General features: G+C 32.3%; 1 protein-coding gene across 1 annotated transcript in view; it reads left to right on the forward strand.

Annotated features, from left to right (window-relative positions):
* GABRG1 (gamma-aminobutyric acid type A receptor subunit gamma1) overlaps positions 1-21,615 on the forward strand; it is an 89,046-nt gene extending 67,431 nt beyond the window's left edge. The window contains exons 6-9 of the mRNA XM_050791613.1: positions 91-228; positions 346-498; positions 5,485-5,699; positions 16,110-21,615. Coding sequence (XP_050647570.1) covers positions 91-228; positions 346-498; positions 5,485-5,699; positions 16,110-16,376 — 773 coding nt within the window. The 3' untranslated portion in view covers positions 16,377-21,615. The remainder of the gene's footprint in view (positions 1-90; positions 229-345; positions 499-5,484; positions 5,700-16,109) is intronic.
* The last annotated feature ends 2,177 nt before the right edge of the window (positions 21,616-23,792 follow it).

Below are 23,792 nucleotides of genomic sequence, written 5' to 3' on the forward strand. Positions count from 1 at the left end.
AAAGTTCCAAGAATTTACCTTTGGATAATGTTGGTATTGTAATGGTATCAAATTTGGATCTTGCTAATCTATGTATTTTTTTTTCTATAGATGGATACCCTAAAAATGAAATTGAGTATAAGTGGAAAAAGCCCTCCGTAGAAGTGGCTGACCCTAAATATTGGAGATTATATCAGTTTGCATTTGTAGGGTTGAGAAATTCAACTGAAATCTCTCACACAATCTCTGGTAAAGAGAATACTCAAATAGTGAATGATGCTACTATTAAATGACATTTTTTATTTTAAATATATGGATTGGGATTTATATTATATGGCCAAAATAAAACAGTTTTTTTTCTTCCAGGGGATTATGTTATTATGACAATTTTTTTTGACCTGAGCAGAAGAATGGGATATTTCACTATTCAGACCTACATTCCATGCATTCTGACAGTTGTTCTTTCTTGGGTGTCTTTTTGGATCAATAAAGATGCAGTGCCTGCAAGAACATCACTGGGTATGACACATAATATTATGCTATAATATCATAGAACTTTAAAAAATCATTTTGATGTAATAAAAATTTATAGTCACATTTATTAAATATATTCTTCTAGAATACAGTCAGGAAAAAAATTGACAGAAACTAAAGGACAAAACCATGTTGAAAGAGATATGTAAAAAAAGAAAAGTAGAAAATGGAATTGTAAAGAACTTGAAATTTCAGAAAATTCCTTCTTTTTTCTGCTAATGAAGACCAAAGGAAGCATAGATACATAGCAAGAATTAATACATTAAAATCATAAATAATTCCTAAATCTTATTTTGGTTGAGTTTTTCTATCACTTTTCATCAAGATTTTATTTCATGTTATAGCTGAGTCACTAATAACCATTGTTTTATTTGCTGGGGTATGTGGATGGCTTTAAAATAACCTGTTTTATAACATTGCTAATGAAGTCAGTTGTTCCAAAGGGCAAGCAGCTGAAAGGAGCAAGAAGCTCCCTGGCTTCTATGGCTTCTATCGTGTATAAAGTGTGTACTTATTCTGTGAATGCTTGAGAGTTGCCTGTACAATAACATTGATTAACAGGGTAATTGTGATTAATACTTGACAAAATAGACTTTCACTCTTTTTCTGTAGCAATCTATTGTAATAATCAAATCATATAACAAAATAAGTGACTTATTATGATACAGTTATTTAAAAGAAAATGATAACCTGCAATCAGGTATTGATGCATGAAGAAAACTTATTGATCAATTGACTCACCCGCCAAATCAGTGAAAGACACATGAATCGCACTGCTCATAATTGTGTCTTAAAAATATGTAAAGAAAGGTGAGACGGTTTCTGTTTTTAACCACAAAGAAGATTTTATGTGGTTTCTATGATAGCTCATAAATGATTCCATCTAATAAATACAGTAAAATGCAGGTCACATAAAAGTGGCAACAACAATGCTTGAGGCACATGGGTCTATACTTGAAAATGAAGTTCTCTTGGGCATCTAAACAGGGGTATTGAAATAGCTAGTGGACAAAATCCATTCATACCTTAATTTTGTTTCCTTTCATTGTTTACAATTATTTTATATTCTAAGTCATATGAATTATTTTAGGTTCTTTGTATGCTACTATAAGTATAACTTAAACAGAGTATTTTTGTTTCTATTTCCATATTTTTCTGGGAATGTAAATTAGTATAATCACTATGCATAACAGTTTGGAAGTTTCTCAAAGAGAATTTGAATGGATTATTTATACCACTGGGTTTGTATAAAACTATAAGCTAGAGTGTCATGAAGAGAAGAGCCAACTGTGAAGTCATTTTTGCATAAATTTATTTTTATTCAATATTAGCACATCAATTGTAAAGATAATCACAGCCAGATGCAACTTAACAAATATCTTTTGTAATTGTGGACCCTAAGATAGAGAATTACAATTGCTTTAAATATAAATACACACACATATCACTGAAGGACAATTTCCTGAACTCAATGCACTCAACCTTGCATTTTACTAAAATATATCAAATGCTTTCTGTAAAACAAGCAATGTTTTTGGTGCTGCAGTGTTAACAGTGAAAAAACTTTAAAAAGTTCATGTTTATGGTGTTTACATTTTAGTAGAGAAAACAGGTAATGTTCAAATATAAAAGTCATACAATAAAATTTTAGTGAGTCATGAAGGCTGTGAAGAGATAGCAAAATCAATGTTTAGAAAATGACAGGGTGTGAGTGATGTGATATTTGCTATGTTATATCGTGGAGTCTTGCAAGATACCTCCGATGATGTGGCATTTGAGCAGTGACCCAAAGAAGTGTGGTGCTCGCCTGGTGGATATTGGGCAGAAAGATATTCCAGGCAGTGGGAACTGTATGGTTTTGAAGCCAGATGTTCCTGCTATGCCATGCTTTGGGGTTCAGAAAGATGACAAATATGGTTGGAGCTGAATGAATAGTCACAGAAAATGAATTTGGAGAAGTGGCCAATAGTTTGATCATGTAAATTTTTGTCGGCCATTTTAAGGACTTTAAATTTTATTTCAAATGTGATGGGAGATTATTGTAGTATCTTGAGTAGGGGAAGCCATGGAGAAAATAACAATGATATCCAAAATGTTTTCTCAATATCCTGCTAATATCCTAAATGTTTTTTATTCTAATGGACTCAGAAATATTTTCATAGAAAATCCACCATGTTCTTCTCAAGGTAATGGCAGTGATAATAATTACTAAATTAAATAAATGTCTGAAAGCAAAGTTCTGGTTAGTTTTGTTTGCCTTATTAAAAAAGAATGTAACAGAAACTTAATAAAGTAAAATTTATTGCAGTCATGGATAATAACATGAAACCACGCTTAGGATTTAAGACTTTTTAGATAGAAGACATAATTGTGGAGGCAAGAAACACTTTGGAAACCTATTTGGGCTGACGATGGTAACAACGTGATTTAATAAGCTTGTGTGGGAGATGAGGGAAAGGAAGAATTGTATATGTTATTTTTTAAGCCTTTTCCATAACAAAGCCTTTAAAATATATATTTAGTTTCAAAATAATTGAAGTAAAAGCTGTAAGGAATAGTGGGAAAAATTAGCAAATCTGCAATCATTAGTGTTTTCTCATTCATTGTCAGAATTACAAGAAAAAGTTAATTAGGATATAGAAACTTTGAAATTATCATAAATACATTACCTGATTGATATTTATAGGTTACTACACCTAACTTCAGAGCACACAATATTTTCAAGTGCATATGGATCATTAAACAAGATATTACTAAAATTCAAAACACTAAAATTTTCAGAGTATATTTTCTAACAAAAAAGGAAGTAAATTAAAAATTAATAAAAATAATATAACTTTGTATTTTTTAGTAGAGACGGGGTTTCACCGTGTTAGCCAGGATGGTCTCGATCTCCTGACCTCGTGATCCGCCCGTCTCGGCCTCCCAAAGTGCTGGGATTACAGGCTTGAGACACCGCGCCCGGCCAAAAACCTAGCCGGGCGAAGTGGCGGGCGCCTGTAGTCCCAGCTACTTGGGAGGCTGAGGCAGGAGAATGGCGTGAACCCGGGAGGCGGAGCTTGCAGTGAGCTGAGATCCGGCCACTGCACTCCAGCCTGGGCGACAGAGCATGACTCCGTCTCAAAAAAAAAAAAAAAAAAAAAATAATAATAATAATAATAATATAACTGATAATGGCTTTGTATATTTGGAAATTTAAAAAATAGACAAATAATTAAATTAAGTATCTTTTGTGTATATTTACTACAAGTACAAAGCAAGATATTACTGTGTGTGTCTGTTTGTTTTTTTAATGAGAGGCACAAAGGAGTTGAAAAACTTAAGATCAGAGAGCTAATAGGTAGAAGAGTCAGAGATTAAACCTAAATTTGTCTCATAATTCCAAATTCATCACAACTGTATCGACTTTAATATTTTCTCCAATCCTAAGAAATTATAAAAGTGAAACGACAGGCTTGTGAGTAGAATTGTTAGGGTATGTTTCAGTGGAGACATGAGGGGAAGAGGTGGTTATTGCCTTCACTATACCAAAGAGACTGTTGCTGCAGCTGTTTTTGATTTACTTTTCATCATAGACGTTGCCACTCTATAAATATTGGCCAAATGGGAGGCCTAGACGGGCGGATCACGAGGTCAGGAGATCGAGACCATCCTGGCTAACACGGTGAAACCCCGTCTCTACTAAAAAATACAAAAAAAAAAAAAAAAAAAAAAAAACTAGCTGGGCGAGGTGGCGGGTGCCTGTAGTCCCAGCTACTCGGGAGGCTGAGGCAGGAGAATGGCGTGAACCCGGGAGGCGGAGCTTGCAGTGAGCCGAGATCTGGCCTTTGCACTCCAGCCTGGGTGACACAGCAAGACTCCGTCCCAAAAAAAAAAAAAAAAAAAAAAGAAGCATTTAGCATTATATTTAGTACTTTTAAGAGAGTAAACAATTCTGCTCATGGGACCATATTTGCTGCGAAAAAGAATGAGGATTATGGAAGTTTAGGCTAAAAGAAATATAGCATGTGCATCTGTAATTTAGGAGACCTAAGATTAATAGTGGTAAGAACCACACGAAGACTGCCGAGAAACAGATCCCTTCAAGGATACACATGCAGGGTTGGGGTCCTGGGGGAAATCCCAATTATACATGCTGACTTCTCAAAAATAAAAGGATTTACTCTGTGCATTCAAAGCAGTATTCCCTTGATATAACTGTGCCAGTATTCCTCGCTTAAACATTGAGATTAAAAAGTAGGTTTAACTCAAGTTATTGTATAACAAAAAGCTATGTTAGTTTGGATTAATTTTGACTGCATATGTATGGTGGGAAATGCCAAGTCACTGTCACTTCAATTAGATAGAAGAATATCTGTTGCTTATGTGAAGTCTAAGGGTAGGTATTTCAAGGTGATACAATGCATTACAGTATGAGAAATTCAGGCTCCTTCTAGCTTTCTCCTGTATTGTGAGTCATTTTAATTCCCAATATTATCTAATGTTTTCAGATAGTGCGGTTGGTCTGGCGATTGTATTCCAGCAGAAGGCAATGAGAAGGAAAGAAAGACATTCCTTGTTTCTTTAATGCTGTCTTTAGGATATTGTGTGTTGCTTACATTCTTGACTTGGTTCCCTTTGACTAGATCTCAGCCCGTGGCCACACTCAGCTGCAGAGAGATGGCAAATAAAGTTGTTTTGGGCAACCACATGCCAGCTAAATATTTGATATTCTATTACAATGAAGGAAGGGAAGAAAGGATATTGGGAGTCAACTTGTTCTCCGCAGTAATTTAAATGATTAGAACTCACAGAAACAAAGAGCACATTGGACACAATGTAGCTATGGCTACCAATAATTATTTCTGTAAATTACTAGTAATCATATTTTTTTTCCATTGTTTAATTTCACTCACAAAATTGCCAAATCAGATGGAATAATAAATGTGGTCTATTATTTTTCATTTCCTATTTTGTTTCCTCTCTCCATAGGTATCACTACAGTTCTGACTATGACAACCCTGAGTACAATTGCCAGGAAGTCTTTACCTAAGGTTTCTTATGTGACTGCGATGGATCTCTTTGTTTCTGTTTGTTTCATTTTTGTTTTTGCAGCCTTGATGGAATATGGAACCTTGCATTATTTTACCAGCAACAAAAAAGGAAAGACTGCTACTAAAGACAGAAAGCTAAAAAATAAAGCCTCGGTATGTTAAAAAGAAAAATTTCTATTTTATAAACCTTGACTTACTTAGAGATACTCTTTTGAATATTTATGTGTTTGTTTACAGAAATAGGGACACTTGAGACCCATAACCAAAGACAAATAAAGTTAAGATGAAACTGGAGTACCTAACATCGCTCACCAAAAAAAAGTGTATTTCTGTTTTTTAAATATCTCCCATTGGATCCCCTGTGTACAGAGTGGCTCATTATGGCCTAAATTTTCCCACAGTGGTAGATTCTTTGTACCTCAAACATTATTTGTGATTTACCTTTGATTCGATTTTTGTGTTAGGATTTGCATTTCTAACAAACTTACCTTACTTTTAGTGATGAAGATTCCTCTTTAATGGTAGTATCCAGCTGTTTTTAAAAGTCATGATCACAACGTTCTTTTTTTGTTTTTGTATATTTGTACTATTTTAATCTCCCATCTCAATCCAATGATTATCTTAACTTATATTACATCAAGTTTAATTTGTTATAATGGATTCTACTGATTCTAATATACTAATGTATGGGATTATTGACTATGATTATGCTTTATATTATCAATTATAGCAACATGAAAGTAATATCTAACACATGTTGAATGTTCCTGAGACTCTGCAGAGCATTTTACATGCATGACTTCATGTATGCTTAGAGCAACCCTCTAAGTAGAGGTTCAATGATTTGCACAAGAACAGCCTTAGTAAGCGAAAGATCCAAGACACAGACCAGAGCTCAAGCTTGTGACCCTTCCTTTATATATCCTGTTCTCATAGGGCTTAGAAAAGTAGACATTTATTTTTCTAAAATTAACAAGAAAACATTTAATTTCAGTAAATTCTTTCAAAGATTTGTTTCAAAATATTCAAATAAGTGAGAAATGGATCAAACAGCCAGGCATTAGTGGCAAGCTTGTAAGCCTCCCTTAATATATATAATGAATTTTCCCTATTATCTAGCTTTTAAAGTTCTAGGAGTCAATGCATTTTTCCCTAATCTTTTTTCATTGGTTTCTTTATAAAACTCTGCTATACTTTTAAGTTATGTTTTACTTTTCATGTTATATTCCAAGAGATAAACCTGGTGTATTTTTCTTTCAGAAACCCACAATATTCCAAGAAAGCAGAGCACATTGCTAGCAGTACAAATTTGATAATTTGCATTGTAGAATTAGCCCATGATTCCATCAACTTCACGTCATTTTTGTTCATAGGATGTTTTGTCTCCCGAATGGACAAATCAGAAGTCAAGTGTAATATCTATTGTTAAATTTTCAGATAAAGAAAAATGAATGCTTTCTACTATTTTCCTTTCATGAAAGCTATGCATCTTCTCTGGATTTTCCATTTTATCATTTACTCATCTACATCTATGTTGGATTATTGCCTTGAAAGTTTTATTTCTGGAAATTTTGAATGGAAATGTTTAGAATAAAAATAACTAAGATAGAGGCCAGGCAATGTACAATCTCACATCCATTCTCTAATTTAATTCTAAGAATAAATAATTTAGGTACTACTATTATATTACTGAGGGACACAACCAAAACATGGCTACTCTAGGACAGTAGATAATCTGTTTGACTGCAGATCATGTACACTCAGCCACAGTTCCAATGGCACATGTACTCAAGAGAGCTGGATTATTCTAGTGTAGACTTTAAACTTATGATGCCATTCAGTCATTCATCAACTATTTATTAAGGACTTCCATAATCTAGTAATTGCTCTAGAATAGTTATTTTTTTTAATCCATATGTTAAGTCTTTCAAATTTAGCATCAAGCCCAGGTCGCAAACTACTAATTATGGAAAGCTAAAGAACAAAAATCAAATGATAACATTGAAGTACTAAATGGCAAATAGCAACAGTTAAATTGACATATTATAATTGACTACTTGAGTACCAAAAATATTTTATTTATTGCCATTCATAATGAAGTTTGATAGTCTCTTTTCTTTGTTCAATTATGTGCTTTATGAGCTCTTTAAGTCCTAAACGATATTTTGAGTGAAAAACCAGGGTCAGTAATCAAATCTGACTCCTTGCATGGTTCAGTGTACAGCCATATGGTATTGCTAATCAGGTAAATCAGAATGTACTTTTAGAAGGAATAGGCAATTCTGTTTGCTGTTGTCTCAAATTCTCTATTTAAGAGCTTCTGGAATCCACATTTTTCTTTGGATGCAAGATGTTGTAGCATCTTGCCATTAAGCCTGTGTTAAATGTTTGTGACTTCACCCCCTCTTTCCCTGCTTTCTCTCTCTCTTCCTCTTTGTCTTTTCTTTAATATCCCCATTTTCTTTATTAAAATTCAGAGTATAATGTTCCCCTTCCAGAGTCCAAGTGATCTCATTGTTCAATTCCCACCTATGAGTGAGAACATGTGGTGTTTGGTGTTCTGTTCTTGTGATAGTTTGCTGAGAATGATGGTTTCCAACTGCATCCATGTCCCTACAAAGGACATCACACACTGGGCCCTATTATGGGGAGGGGGAAGAGAGGAGGGATGGCATTGGGTGTTATACCTGATGTAAATGACGAGTTCATGGGTGCTGACGAGTTGGTGGGTGCAGCACACCAACATGGCACACAAACCTGCACGTTATGCACATGTACCCTAGAACTTAAAGTATAATAATAATAATTAAAAAAAAATTTGTACAGTCTTGTCTCTAATCCTCAAAGACTGAATGTCACATATAACTGGAAAAAAAAACTCTTTTAATGTAAGAAAACAAGAAAACATCAGCAATTTTACTGACCTTCTGTGATCTCATTGGAACCTTGTCTACACTTGTAGGCTTAATAATCTATTTTAATAATGCTTGTATAAATTGATTTCAAAAGTTAAAAATAAAAATAAAAATAAAAAATAAAAAAATAAAAGCTACAGTTTATGGCACACACAAAAAATAAAATTCAGAGTAGTTTAAAATCCAGCATTTTCTCTTTTTTTAAAAAAAAATTGTTTAGGGCTATAGTCAGGCTGGGATGCAATATTTTGGCTAGAGAGCTGTTGAAAGGTCAACATGTCTGTTATTAAGCAAAATTAAAATCCTTTTCCTGACATCTTGTTGACTGCTTAACGGAGAATCTCAGAATGTTCAGATTTTTTTCTTTGGAAGAGATAATACTTGAACAAAATAGATTTTTACCTTCAATGAACACCCTAAAATATAAATTGATAAACACCCTTTTAAACTTACTCTCCACATGAAATATTGAACCAGTTTGCTCGCTCTCTCTTGCTCTCTCTCTCTCATTCTTTCTTTCATTTGTCTGTTATGCTCGCTTTCTATTTTTCCTTCCTTGCCTTTCCTTTCTTCCTTCCCTTTTCTTCCCTTCTTTCCTACCTTCTTGTCTTCCTTCCTTCCTTTCTTCCTTCCTTCCTTCCTTCTCTATTCTGTTATCATATTTTTCTTCCTTCTATTTTATTGTACATGTCAATGACATTTTGGATTGTTTCATACGCCCATCCAATATATATTTTTATTACTAATTGGTAAGTATGTAATTCAGGTGTATTTGTGTCAACATTTATTTTCAAGAAAATCTAAAAAGTTAACTTAAATATGTTGAACTATGGAATCAAGACATGTTATGCAAGAGATAAAGGCCATAGAAAGGCACTAGTAATAAACCAGCCATTGCCAATTGAAGAGTAGTTTATGTTGAAACTTGAATATTCAGCCCATAGGCTATCAGAAATCTCAGAAAACCATGTTGCACCTACTTCACAGTTCTGCTATAGCGATTTGAGGAGGAACTTACTTATTTTTAGTTTCCTGATTTTATTAAGATGTGAAATTATAGAAATTTATTTCTCCAGCTAAGACACTATGGAGACAAAAAAGAGAACGTGTTCTTTGCTTTGAGGGATGATTACATCCAGTTGTGAAAAAATACATCGCAAATACAAATATAATAAGATGCAATATAAATAACAGTCCAAGATAAAAATCAAAATTAAACAAAGACTCTGTGAGGGAATTAACAATTAGATGAATAATGTCTCATACTTTTACAGAAGCAGGGTATTTTTACAACATATATATATATATGTTTTATTATTTTTAAATAACAATATTTTTATTTTTTTATTTTTTATAAAAACATAAAATGTATTTTTAAAGGAACTGTTCTTGTGGAAACAGACAAGTATCATAAAGCCAGACCTATGTGGCCTATGCCTAGCATCCCAGGCAGTCTTCAGACTTCATGTAATATGGCCTGTGAAACACTGAACAGGCACACAGTGTTGAAAAGAATCTTGTGGAGAGGAGAGGATTCCTTTCATTTCATGTGTAAATAATTCATTCATAAAGCATGTAAGCTAATGGAAGTTTGGCAGGGAAAATTCCAGAGGAAGTATGGCTTCACTGAAGTAATTTTTTGAAGAATAGTTGCAGTTTTTAAGATAGCAAATTAGGAAGAACATTTAAGATACAGGGAACTATGTCAGCTGGGCTGAGCCTTACATGTGAGAACAAAAAAGTACACTAGTATACGTCCCAAGCTATGTTGTCCAATATAATAACCACTAACCACATATAGATAGGTTGGGTTAAAGTAATTAAAATTAAACAAAATATAATATTCGGTATCTTAGTAACGCTAGTCACATTTCAAGTGCTCAGTAGACACATGTGACTTATGGCTATCATATTGAAGAGTGTAGATGTAGAACATTGTCATCACAGAAAGTGCTATTGGGTAATCTTTGTCTTGAAAATAGGAATCTTAGGAAAGAAAATAACCTATGTTGAGGATAGAAGAGTGGTTTACGGCCAGGTACTACAAAATCTTTAAAGCCATGCTAGGAATTTACATTTTGTCTTGTTAGCACTGGCAAGTTATACACGTTTTTAAGCAGGATGGTATATTTCTATGTATGTTTTCAGAGGATAATTAGAAGTAGTATACAGTATATACTTGGATGACAAAAGAGGCAGGGAGATAAATTTGAAGACTATTGCAATTGTTCCAGAAGTAATATAATACTAAAAGCTGAAATCAAGATATTGGGATGAAAATAATGCATAGCAAGTGTTTGGTTCCCCCTGGCCCTGCCCCATACCACAGTCCTCACCCACAGCTCCTTTTCAGCAGAGAAGATTTTCATTTCAGTCAGTGCATGCCTATTGAATAAACATTTGTTTACCTCTCAGAGTACTAAAATAATGAAAAGCTGTATCAATCCACAGTTTCACAACTTATAAAGACTCTTTCTTATAATAATATTTGGCAAAGCTCCCAGGAAGGATTATGTCATATTGGTGAAATGTGAAATACAGCAAGAAGGTTACTTAAACAATTGTAAAGAGTCGGTGCATAGTGGGATGTTTTCAATAGATAGAATAATCATTTAGTACCAGTTGTGACAATGGCCACATGATGCTTCCCTGAAGTGTATAGATACCACCAACAACAGCTCTTTTTTCTACCTTGGCTTCCAAAGAACACTCTTTAATATTTATATTTCTATTTAAAACATCATAGACTATTACAGCCGAAAAGGACCAGATTAATCATTGAGTAAAATTCCCATTAAAAAAAATTAATTTTAACAGTAATAGTGGAGCACGGTTGAAACTAATAAACAAATAGAACAATTCATAAATGTACAAATAAAGAAAATATTCTACCTAGAACATTTTGAACCAAATCTAAGAAGCAACTACATTGTAACCATTTCTGTTTTCACATTCTTGTGATAATTACCTTCTCAGTATTTTAACTTGCTATTAATAGTTACTGACTTGGCACGGTGGCTCACTCCTGTAATCCCAGCACTTTGGGAGGCCAAGGTGGGCAGACCACAGGGTCAGGAGATTGAGTCCATCCTGGCCAACATGGTGAAACCCATCTCTACAGAAATACAAAAAATTAGTCTGGCACTTGATTAATTTTAAAACTTTAAATAATATATTTAAATCTCTACTTCTGAATTCATTATTGTGATTAATTGTAGTGCCAATTTTATTATTCTTTACAGATAAAATTTTTTCTTTTCTTACCTGAAAATTTTCTTCATCGCATTTTATACAGTGTAAAAAAATTCTTAAGGATTCATATATTTTCTGTGTTTTGACCTCTTTCATTTCCTCATTACTTAATATTCGTATGTGTTATTTTTGAGAATGTTATCAATTCTTCATTCCAATTTAATTCTATTTTCTCCTTGGAAACTGCTGGTAGTTAGATTTTAGACTTCCTAGGTTCAGCATATATTCCAGATTTTCTTTTTATCATATCTTAAGCCATTTTTCATTACTATGAGCAGTTTTTTTCAAGATTTCATTTTAAAATTTTTAGCTTATTAAAAATTTACAATAACTTTATGAATTTCAGAGAGGTCTTATTTTCTAACTGTTTTTTGTTCATTTTTCCTTAAGTGGATGTATTACTTCCTCAAGTAGTTCTGAGTGGACTAACTAGATATATATTCTCATATTTATTAAAATATTAGAATCAGTAATTCCGGCTGTTCATTTTCACTTTTTTCCTTTGTATTGTTCACTTACCTCAAAACGTCTTCACGATTGCTCCTCAAATAGGCCCAGTAAGTTTGGTATGTAACTGTCAAGTTTGTAGCCATTGGATTTTACTTTCATACACGTGTTTGTGGGGCATGACATCTGATTCCTTCCAAATATACACATATACATTCTAAATAATAAGATGATGGCACAATACTAGGACATTCCAGTTCCAACATCAAGAGCCCTAACCTTTCTCCTGGGATAGTGGAAGGTTCTTCTCATTTTTAGAAGTTATAGAGTTTAGACTGAGTGAACGCCAACCATCGTCATCTTTATTCTCTACATGCACAGTAGGTGAGCTATAGTTCAAAGGAGTGCAGCTGATCTGGAGGTGGACATTTAGCTAACACCATGTTTTCCATCCTATTCATTACTCCCATTCTTCCTTCCTTATATTAAGAGTCTCTGACATTTTGATGGGAAGAGTAGATTTCACAGTCATGTTTTCATTTACTGAGCCTTTGTGAGATGTATCTTCTTTCGGTCTGCTTTATCCGTTGGCCTATTTCCGTCTGCTTTTGGTACTTCAGAAATTTATCAGAAATTCTAAATGCTGATTGGCAGCTCCTCATCACCAAGTTTCACCTCCTGGAATTTTTTTCTTTTTTTTTTAAGACAAAGTTTCACTCCATCACCCAGGCTGGAATGCAGTGGTGCAATCACAGCTCACTACACCCTCATCCTCTTGAGATCAAGCCATCCTCCCACCTCAGCCTCCCAAATAGCTGGGATTGCAAATACATGCAACTACACCCAGCTAAATTTATTTGTTTCCTCTTTTTGTAGATACAGGGTTTTGTCATGGTGCCCAGGCTGGTCTCAAACTCCTGGGTTCAAGAAATCTGCCCACCTCAGCCTCCCAGAGTGCTGGGATTACAGATGTGAGCCAATGTGCCCAGCCTTCTCCTGTTGATTTTTCAATGTTAATGGTATAATCTATAATTTTTGAACATTCAACTTAAACAGGATTTTGTGAAGGAGGAATAAACAGTGCTTAGTTTGGCATTTTCACGTGCAGTATTTTAAATGGGAAATTAGTAATATTATATAGTCAGTCTTTCATAATAATATAATCATCAAATAATATTTGCTATTCATATTACTAATATTTAGTAATTTTAGCAGATGGTATAATAATTAGCAGATGGCATAAGTAATTGTATGTAAATACTGATTTATTTATCACTTCGCATTTGTTTGATATTAGTATATTTTGGTGCTTTAAGATATATCCTTAATAGTGGAAATGGGATGAATTTCTCAAAATAGCAAGCTAAGCTATATTCTTAGTAATTTTTGAAATTTTTTAAAAGTATATTTTAAAAACTTATTTAAAGTAGAATATTCTATTCAATTATGTTGTTACTTTTTAAATTGCTTTAACTGATTTATTATTTTTTAGTGTTTATTTTTTTATTTTAAATTTAATTATCTTTTAATATTTATAATTTTTTAATGTTTTTGGGGAAAGCAAGTCTATACTTGAGAAATTAAAAGATGGGTGGCATAGTTGCATTTCAGATAAATAAGACTTGGAATGTATATATTTTTCTGATTAATTTCTCAGTGTTTTAAAGGTCAGAAATCTGGGTTTCATCAATATTTTGTTTTACTGATATTGTGTTAGATTTTTGGCTATTTTTCTCAGCATTTATATGTCCATTTCTGTTTACTTTCATCATTCATTGATGTGTAGTTTATTTCAATTCGTGAACTTGAATTTTGAGGGGATGGGGGTGGAGGCGGCAAAAATCTAGAAAACTGCTAATTTAAAATGTATTTGCAATAGAACTCTCCATGACACTGCTCACCAGAGATTAGTTCTTTTTTTAAACAAACCACTTGCAGTTTTTCTTCATTTTAGTGCATTTAAAAATGTCATAATTTCTCTCATGAAAAACTAATATCCTCTGAAAAACACACGATATTTCCATTTATGCTGTTTCATATATGGAATGTGTTTTCTACCACATAATCTTAAAATTGCCTCCTAACAATTTTTTAAAATTAATTTTCATTCTGATTAGCATAAGAGCCAATGCTATTCAAGTATCAAGTGACAAGGAAGTAGGTACCAATTCATCTCTCCCCCCCCCCCTTTTTTTTTACATGATTTTAGTGCTCCATTAAAACTTAGGGATGTAGTCAACTATCCCCAAGTTCCATCCACAAAAGATCTGTCATTAACATTTAATAAGATACTGCCTCTGCTCTTTATGATATAGCTAAGCAAGTTTAATCATGAACTTTTTTGTGTTTAGGGCATTTCTCCTTATCCTCAAGGTGCACATTTGTCTCTAATATGAATATTGTGACCCGCATGATGTTTTAATCTTTTAAAAATATCACTAGATGTGAATATTTGCTTCCTTTTGCATCTACTGGATTTTTAATATTTGTGACTTGGATTCTATGTTTCTTTTTAGAAATAAAATGGACATGAATATAGGTTCACATTGTAAGAAATTTTAAACTTTCGTATATAAATGTAAAAATGTTTTTCAGAAAATATTTAATTTTGTTGACCTGACTATTTCAAAATTTAGGATGAGAGCATGTAACTCACATTTGCATGAGAAAAGATGTAAGATCCGGTTAAAACAATTTTTATAAAATTGGCACTGATTTAGTGTTTAGATAGTGAAATTGCTGAATACAGTAAGTTGTAAGATTCACATCTTAAGATAACCCTCAAAATATGTTGAGTTCTGAAAAATGAAGAATTACTAAAGCTGAAATATTCATATATTACTTGCCAGCTTATTAAAGGAGTCATTAATTTTTTTCCAATAACATTTTTATGTGGTCTAGGACTTTTTTGTTGTTGCTATTATTAATGTTTGTATGTTTATCTTAACATGAATTTCATAATTAATTGTGATATAGCCTCATCAGGAATAAACAGTAACAACTACAACAGTAATGTTGTTACCTACTGGCAGGTGATTACTTGCTATGTTTCAAGTATTTTACTTAGTGTTTTATGTCCATCATCCAATTTAACAATCAAGCAAACCTACAATATTTTTAATGCCACTTTTGTACAGAAGAAAACATAGAAGTCAAAGAATAATACTTTCACTCTTTAATTATTTAAGTATTATTCAAAATCAAGTATTATAAAAATTTAACATGTTCCAAATAAAGCTGTTAATAATAGTAACTGTTATTACTGAGCATGATGAAGCATTGATCATTTTACATAAGCCATGAAATTTGCTTATCATAACTGTCACAGAAATTAGGTGCAAATATAATTCCAGCTGTGAAGACAGCTACATTGGTAGAATGAGCAGAATTTGGACTCCAATTGTTCCCAAGTCTGAGCTTTTAATTACTACACATCCTCTTTCCCAAATATGGTGCCTTGTGCTTACCCATCACAAACCCCATAACTTTTTTTTGTCCATTCATATCTTCACAAAACTTTTGCATTATCAAAATGTTTTCTTTGCTACTTATTCTCATTTTTATTCAAGAAAACAAATAATATATAATAGCAAAAAAAAGACGTGTATAGCAGTGTTAATGTTTTAATGTAAACTAGAATATACGGTTCATTTTTATTGTAGAATCAGATCCAAGGTAAATGATATGTTGGTGGGTCAACTTTCTAAAGGTATAAAAATATATTTTATTTTTCAGAGGTGTTTCATTTCTGCATACTAGAATGTAGCAAATGTTCTGTTACAAAGCAAATTATAATATAAAACTTGTTATAATTGAAAATACTGGATTTTTTGAAATCAAGATTAGTTTCATTACCTATCAGTCTCCCAGAGTTTGTGTTAAGGGAGCAAATTGATCTTTCCTTATGCTACTTTTTTGGTGTCAAACATTCATTTATTATTTTGACCAGATGACTCCCGGTCTCCATCCTGGATCCACTCTGATTCCAATGAATAGTGTTTCTGTGCCACAAGAAGAAGATTATGGGTATCAGTGTTTGGAGGGCAAAGATTGTGCCAGCTTCTTCTGTTGCTTTGAAGACTGCAGAACAGGATCTTGGAGGGAAGGAAGGATACATATACGCATTGCCAAAATTGACTCTTATTCTAGAATATTTTTCCCAACAGCTTTTGCCTTGTTCAACTTGGTTTATTGGGTTGGCTATCTTTACTTATAAAATCTACTTCATAAGCAAAAGTCAAAAGAAGTTTGACTAAATTCACTAGAATCTTTTGTCCTTCAGTAACTTGAAGTTTAAATTTAAAATGCAGAGAAAACAATGGTTAAAATGTGAGTAGTATTGTAACTATTTTAAGGCCTTCAGAAGTAAATAAAGTAGCAGGTTTCAGGCTAATTTACATGAAACTGATTAGTTGCAAAATGCAGTATATTAAAATACTCACCTATTTTTATTTAAATTTTCTTTAATTTACTTCTATGTTGTTATAATTTTGAATGTTTAAGTTCTATGATTCATGTTTTAAAGATGGAATTATTTTAATACATATTTTGTTTAAATATAAACTATAATTGTTTTGTAATGTGAGACTAATGACTAATATTTATGTAGCAACTTTTTTGCCAGAAAAAAGATTGTTAATTTGTTTTTTCTTGCTTTTCCTTTGCTTGCCCTGCCTGAAATACAGTTAGTTGATAACATAAAGCCATAGTTTTCTTGGATTTGCTTCCAAGATATTGTATTCCCAAGAAGAAATTGATTTATTTTTAACCTATCAATTACAGAAGACTTATGAAAAGGTCAACTTTTACCTGTCTTTTAGTCCAGTCCATTTTCTGGCACAATATTAAACAGAACTCCAGTTACATTTACTTTGGTGATTTGCAAACTTGGAAAGAAGCCACCAGTCATTTTTTAAGAATGTAAGATGGAAAAAATCAGGTAAAATCTAACCATTTTATTCTCTGCTTCATAGCATTTATAATGTATAATGAGGTTAACAATGAAATATTAAAATCTGCAAATGCAAATTAATGCAAATTAAATGCAGAGAGAAATTTTCTTTTCTTTATGTTTTATGAAAGTGTTGCAGTCCCTAAAATAAAAATATTGGGGAACGGTGCTTGTATTTACTCATGTGGTTAAAAAATTATTACCTGGAAAACTGAATTGCAGGTCATATTGAGGACAAAATCTTAAATATGTGCTATTAGCATTGTTTTTAGACTAGTAATATTCAGAAAACAGTTTTTGGCCTGCATTACATATTGCTTCTTCCAGCTCCAAAGTTTTGGACCCTGTCAGTTTTGCAACTACATTATACATTATTATAATATTCTTTTTTTCTAGAAACTGGGGGCAGCCTCAAAATCATCTTAAAGAGGGAGTTTTGTTAGAGGCATCTTTATGAACATGAGTGTGAGATCTCTCTAAATTCTTAGCATCTCACTGGATGTAAAATCTATCAGTTAATAGTTTTAAAAATGCCTCTTTTTTTAAACAGAGAGTTAAATTTAGGCTTCAATCATTATAATCCTGTAAGTAGCTTGACATATCAATTGTTTATAAGATTCATCACATAAATTTCTGGAGAACAAACAGGTTTTGCCTGGAAATAACCTTTAAATGTTGTTTCTGTTGCCAAGACCAATGATCATGATGAAGAGTTTTATGATCACAGCCTATCTTACTTAAGGTTTGAGAGGGAACCTGTCACCTCTGCAATTGTCACTAGTTTTTAATGTTATAATTCTGCTACATGGTTAGTGAATGTCTGGCATGATTATACACATGTATTGGAAATATATAGTTTTTAAATTATTTATTTATTTATTTATAGTTTACTGTGTGTTCCCAGCTAACTCTAATTTTTTTCACTTGCTCATAAACTTCTGAAAAAAAAAATAAGCATGAATCAAATGGTAATGCCCAATATCCACTGACCCTGCTTTTTCTTGAATGAACAGCCAAATTAAACTTTGGCCATCTATATATTCATTTACAGATTATCCATACATTCATTTTAATAACATTGAGTACTGATGGATGTTTTTAAAGTGAGCATTCATTTAAGGATAAATAAAAAATAAAGTACTCATAAAGAATAAAGTACTTTACTAAAATATTGTGTGGCTATTTTCATGTTTGAAGCTATAGCTTACTCATTATCATGAGACAGTTTTGATTTTGGGACTCTTTCAAGTGTATCTGAGCATGACTATATTTTAAAATACTTAAAAGTGCTTGATATAAATAGTTTTGCCTTCAGAACCGCAACTCTATGTAATATAAAAAAAATAGCTTTGATTTTCTCATTGGTGTTTCATTAACTTGGTTTTAAATGTTGATAATATTTACAAGTGGAAATAAAATTTGTAAAGATGCCTTTCCTTGTATATACCATCAAGAAAGCACTTTGTTTTCAAAGCAAGTGGTACTTTGATCTGTTTCATTTAAATGTGTGATCAGAAAGAATGGTGTACAAATGTTATTATTTCTAAAAATAAGAATAAAAAGGTAAAACTACATTTAGACTTCTTTTTCAAGAGATCAAATACAGCTTTTTTTTTTTCAAAGCTGATTCAGTTCATTTCCTGTTCCTCTCTTCCAAGTATAAGTTTCACCACCTTGAGAAATAATTTTTAAAAAATCTTCCTCTTTTCTCTGGGGAGTTATATAATAATTTCTTGAATTAATTGGAACTTGAATTTCCTGGATGCTTTAAATGTTTTTACTTTTAGACCCCAAAAGTAGATATAAAGAATTGGGAATGATACCTGGAGCACAAGAAATAGGATCATTTGTAAAATTGTTTGTTCATATAAACCTAACCTCTAAATATGTGACCAGGATCTAGAAATTCTGAGAGGGGAAAATGTGATTGGCATAGTTTGATTCTTTTGGATTTATGATGACATTGTAACATTTTATTCATCTTTGAATTCCACGGACAAAATTAGGCTTATTTGAAATTAATTTTTGTAAACCCAAGTAAGTTCTAAAAAAAGTAAAAAGTACATAAAATACTTGAGAATTTAGCAGGGTCAGGGAAAAATTTCCCGGTAAGTCTAAAGTTTTGATATAAGTGAGAATTAGACAATTCATTGGAGGCATTTTAAGTTAAAGACATATTTCATTAATAAGTTTTTAAAATTGATCAACTTTAAATTAAAGCACAATAAATGTGTATAAATATGAAGGCAATCATAAGGATTTTTTTATTTGTGTTTCTATATTCTGGCATTACTATATCATCATAAAATAGACAACGTTTGTGTCTCAAGAACAAGAATAAAATTGAAATCTGCATTCATGCCAATTCAGCATCAAAAATAATGGGCTACAGTTCTCTCACACCAAGGGCCCCATAGTTATAAATGTGAAATTATGTTCCAGGTTAAAATTTGTGAAAAATAAACAAAATACTTTGATTTTACAAGAGAGGAGCTTTAAATAAGATGATTTTAGTAGATTGAAATAAACAACCAGTATTTAAGTAAATGTATAACAAAATGAATAAGTACATGCATAATATTTTCAAAGTTCTATACCAGTGCCTATTTTTACTCTTGCAAAATTTCCTATAGCAAAATACTACATTTGAAATTATTTCGCTGGTTTTAGCACTGGGATTTAAGTTACCCAGTAGACTCTTAAGGCTTTACTGTTTGTCTCATTAGAAACATTTATTTCTGACCTACCTAGTTTTCTTCACATCATCAAATTTATTCAGCTTCTCCGTGCTATACTGTATGATGGCCAGACATACTTGGTATTGCCATTTCTGTTGGACATTCTATATTGCTTTTTACTGCCAGGGAGATCTTGCCAGGCTTCTATACAGTTACAAAAACCATCACCAAATCTTTATCAAGGACTTTCCAAATGGAGTTTTCAAACACTATTGACCACATTGCTCTAGCTAATGTAAGGTCAGCTCTGACTTTTTGTGTTTGCATTTTGGAAGTGAGGTAACCTCATTCAAATATTTATACAGCATTTTCTGTGTACAAAGTACTGTTCTAAATACAAAAGGGAATATAAAGATGAACTTTCAAGGAACATATAACGTAGTCAGAAAGATGAGAGGATTAGTTGTATAATTTAAGGAAGGGAGGATAACTCTGGGAAGGTTTTGTGGAAGATATGTGTTCAGAGATGGGAGTTGGGGATTTAATTAATAGGCGAGAGGGACAGAGATCACAATTTCCAGTTGCGTAAACAGCTTGAAAAAAGAAACAGAAGCATGGGCACAAATGAAAATCCTATTGTAATTGGAAGTTAAGATTCATTTAAAGACAATGAAAGGTTAGGTTAGAACAGTAAACTGAGAAGTACAAATGTGGACTTCAGAAGACTAGGGGAAATTATAAAGTCATAAAAAGTTCACAGAGATACTTGAGTACAAAAGAGACAGTATTAAAATTTCTGCAGAAGTTTCATCTTATTTGTGTGTGATCATTTGGAATATAACAAGCCAGTTAAAAATATAGGCTTATAGTGGCTAATATGAGGATGAAATCAGTACTCTCATGACAGAAGTCTTCAGAGGAGACGGGGGAAGATAGCCCCAAATAGAAAGAAAAGTGGCAGATATTAAGCTTTGACTAATAGACAACATAACTGAGAGACATGGTGTATTGGGTGGAAGGGATCCAGTAGTAGACACTTGTTGGCATGGAGATGGGCACAAAGACACCACAAGGAAATTCTGGATGCCATACAATCTTGTTTCCTGTTCCATTTCGATCAAAGGCTTATTTTTCCTATTGATTATCTTTTCCACACAAAAAAGATGAAGAAGAATAATCTGAAATGTAAATAATAAGTGATCTGTCTAGATTCTTATTTTTTAAAAATGTTCCTCACTAAAACGGTTTTCTATTCAAATAACGTTTTCCAGTTTTCTAACTGAGAAATATATATATATATATATATATATATATGGACAAAGAGAACAAGATAATTGCGGGTAGAAATAGTCTACTGTGTGTAGACAAATCCAGAAAGTTGATTTCTCATCCTCAAACAATTTCTGAAATATTTCTGTCAGAATAAATAAAAGAATTGTTGTTGTTTGACAATAAAACATACCTGGACCCTTTGAGTGTGTGAATAGTAAAGGCTGTGATAACTGAAATGCAGTTAAGCAAAAAGGGCTAATTAGTGGACTTTTAAGACATGATTTACCTAAATGGAAATAGTTTGGTTTTCAATCCTTCACTGTAATAACACTTATTTGCATCCATTAAGTGCATGTAGTCACTTCGTATAATAAAGTTTTATGGCTTGTGATTATAATGGCTTCTGTTATTCTGCTACTGCATCATTGTTTTGAGGAACATTTGTAATTTTGTGGCAAAGGTGTCTCAATTTTTCAGTGTTCTTTACTCTCATGATCCATAGTACAAAAACATAACAGTAACTTCTTATAAATAAAGAGTCACATTCTCTTAAATTGTGTCTTTCTTGGTAGCTTTCATACAGATATATCCCTTCACTGTTTCAGAGTATGTGATCATAGCTTTCATATTGAAGTTCATTTCTGATCCATGTAATTTCACATTTGTTTTTCAATTAAGAGCCTTAAAAAGTTTCTTCTTGACTGAGACTTTTGAAAAGGAATTTAACTTGAAAATCTGAGGTAAAGATAATTGAAGCTTATGCATGATTTTCACTGCTCTATGAATGGATTATTCTAGCTATTTGTGATTTTACCCTGATTTGAACGACCAGGTATTCTTCAGTAGGTGTGTCAGTGAGAGCAATATATGTTAGTTAGGATGAATATCTAGATCATTCCAACTATCCCATGTTATAAAAAACTCTATTCCACTTGAAGGAACAGTTACTGAAAGAAAATTAAAAGTCAGAAAATCAAGAGATAAGGTATTTTCTGCTTCATCCTCCTAGTTCTCCCTTCCCTGTTGCCACAGTACAATATTTTTTAAAAGTTTGTGATTCTTCTCTCAGGTCCAAAATAACAGATATGCTATTTTCATAACACTGAAGAAGGCAGGGGATGACTGCTGTTTCTGCAGTACCTGCTGTACGTCTGGAACTACAAATGCATTATATATTAATAACTTAGTTTTCAAAGCAGAGAACACTATTTAACAGGTGAAAAGACCAAGACTCAGTATAGTGGACACATTCTCCAAGCTCATATACCTGTAACCTAAAATTAGATTTAGGTACCTGTAGCCGTAAAGACCTTCTCTTTCATTTACATGGAAGGACTCTGATGGTAGAGTGACTGCACTTATTCCAACACTAGAACATCTTTCCTTCACAAAAGAGAAGCAAAGACCTGAAAAACAGACCACTCTATTTGCCTAAAGCATAAAACACTATATTATTCAGTAACAGCATAGTAGCATGCTCTTTTCATCCTTTATTTCTAAAGTGGATTTCATTTCAGCTGAAACATTTTCAACATATACTAGATCTGTTCTTAAAAATTACTCCTGATATTCACTCAAAATATAGAGAACTCACTTTTAAAGAAAGATATTGGCAAACTATGGCCATAGCAGTGACTAATGGGACACAATCACCTTGTTCATTCACTATTGTCTATGGCTGCTTTTTTGTTATATCAACTGAGCTGAGTAGTTTCAACAGAAATTAAATGGCCCATAAAGTCTAAATATTTACACATTGTCACTTTGCAGAAAAAAGTTTGCCAACTATTGTTTTAGAAAAATTTTACTATACTAATTAACAAGCACCACGTATTTAAAGTGCATTTTTAATATTTTTAATTTTTAACTTTAAAAGAAAAAGATCATCGTTGAAGGTGTGAAGTAATGCAATTAAAAATCCACTGTACTCTTAACTTCTCTCAAAGAGACATTAATTAAAGCTATGCCCTCTTTTTTAAGACCTGTAAAAAATTATTATAAATCTGTTTCATTAATGAAAATATATGCTTCATAGTTATTTCAATATTATTTGAAGTAGATAAAATAGGTTAATCTAGAGAGAAGGTTGTTGTCACCACTAAAATTGACACAAGATACTTTAAGTGAAAGAAAAGTGAGAAATGCAAATATTAAAGTAATTTTAATGTTTTCCCTCTTGAGGCAGCATAAGGTATGTTTTCCCATTAAAGTTGTTTGTGTCAATATGAAATCTTGCTTTTAACAATACTTTTATGCAGCACTAAAACCCAAGCAGCCCTTTATGAATAATTTCATCAGAATAAATATTTAATTCACTTCGTACATTACTTATAGTCTTTCCTTTTGCATTTCAGCATGTGCATTTCAACTATTAAAATTTATATTTAAAATAGTCATAAAGAGTAGTTTGTTTAAAAAAATTGTATACTCGGAATAAAATAGGAGAGCCTCTTAAAGTCAACACCATAGAGTAAGGAAGTTTAGTCATGCTATACTGAATGTTTACCTTAAATAAAATATCTGAATGTTGATTCAAGTCACTACTAAAATTTTCTTACATTCATACTGAGAATTTGATTTTTAGTATTTAATTCTCTTTACTTTTTGCCTTCAAATACTTGAGCTAAAATCTCAATTATTACCTAGTCTATCATTTTTTCAAATTACTATCATAATAAAAAAGATTTGAAACTGAAGATCTCTGTTTGTGTTAACATTGATAACTAATATT

Source organism: Macaca thibetana, chromosome 5 (assembly GCF_024542745.1).
Source record: "Macaca thibetana thibetana isolate TM-01 chromosome 5, ASM2454274v1, whole genome shotgun sequence".
In the NCBI taxonomy this organism is placed as follows: domain Eukaryota; kingdom Metazoa; phylum Chordata; class Mammalia; order Primates; family Cercopithecidae; genus Macaca; species Macaca thibetana.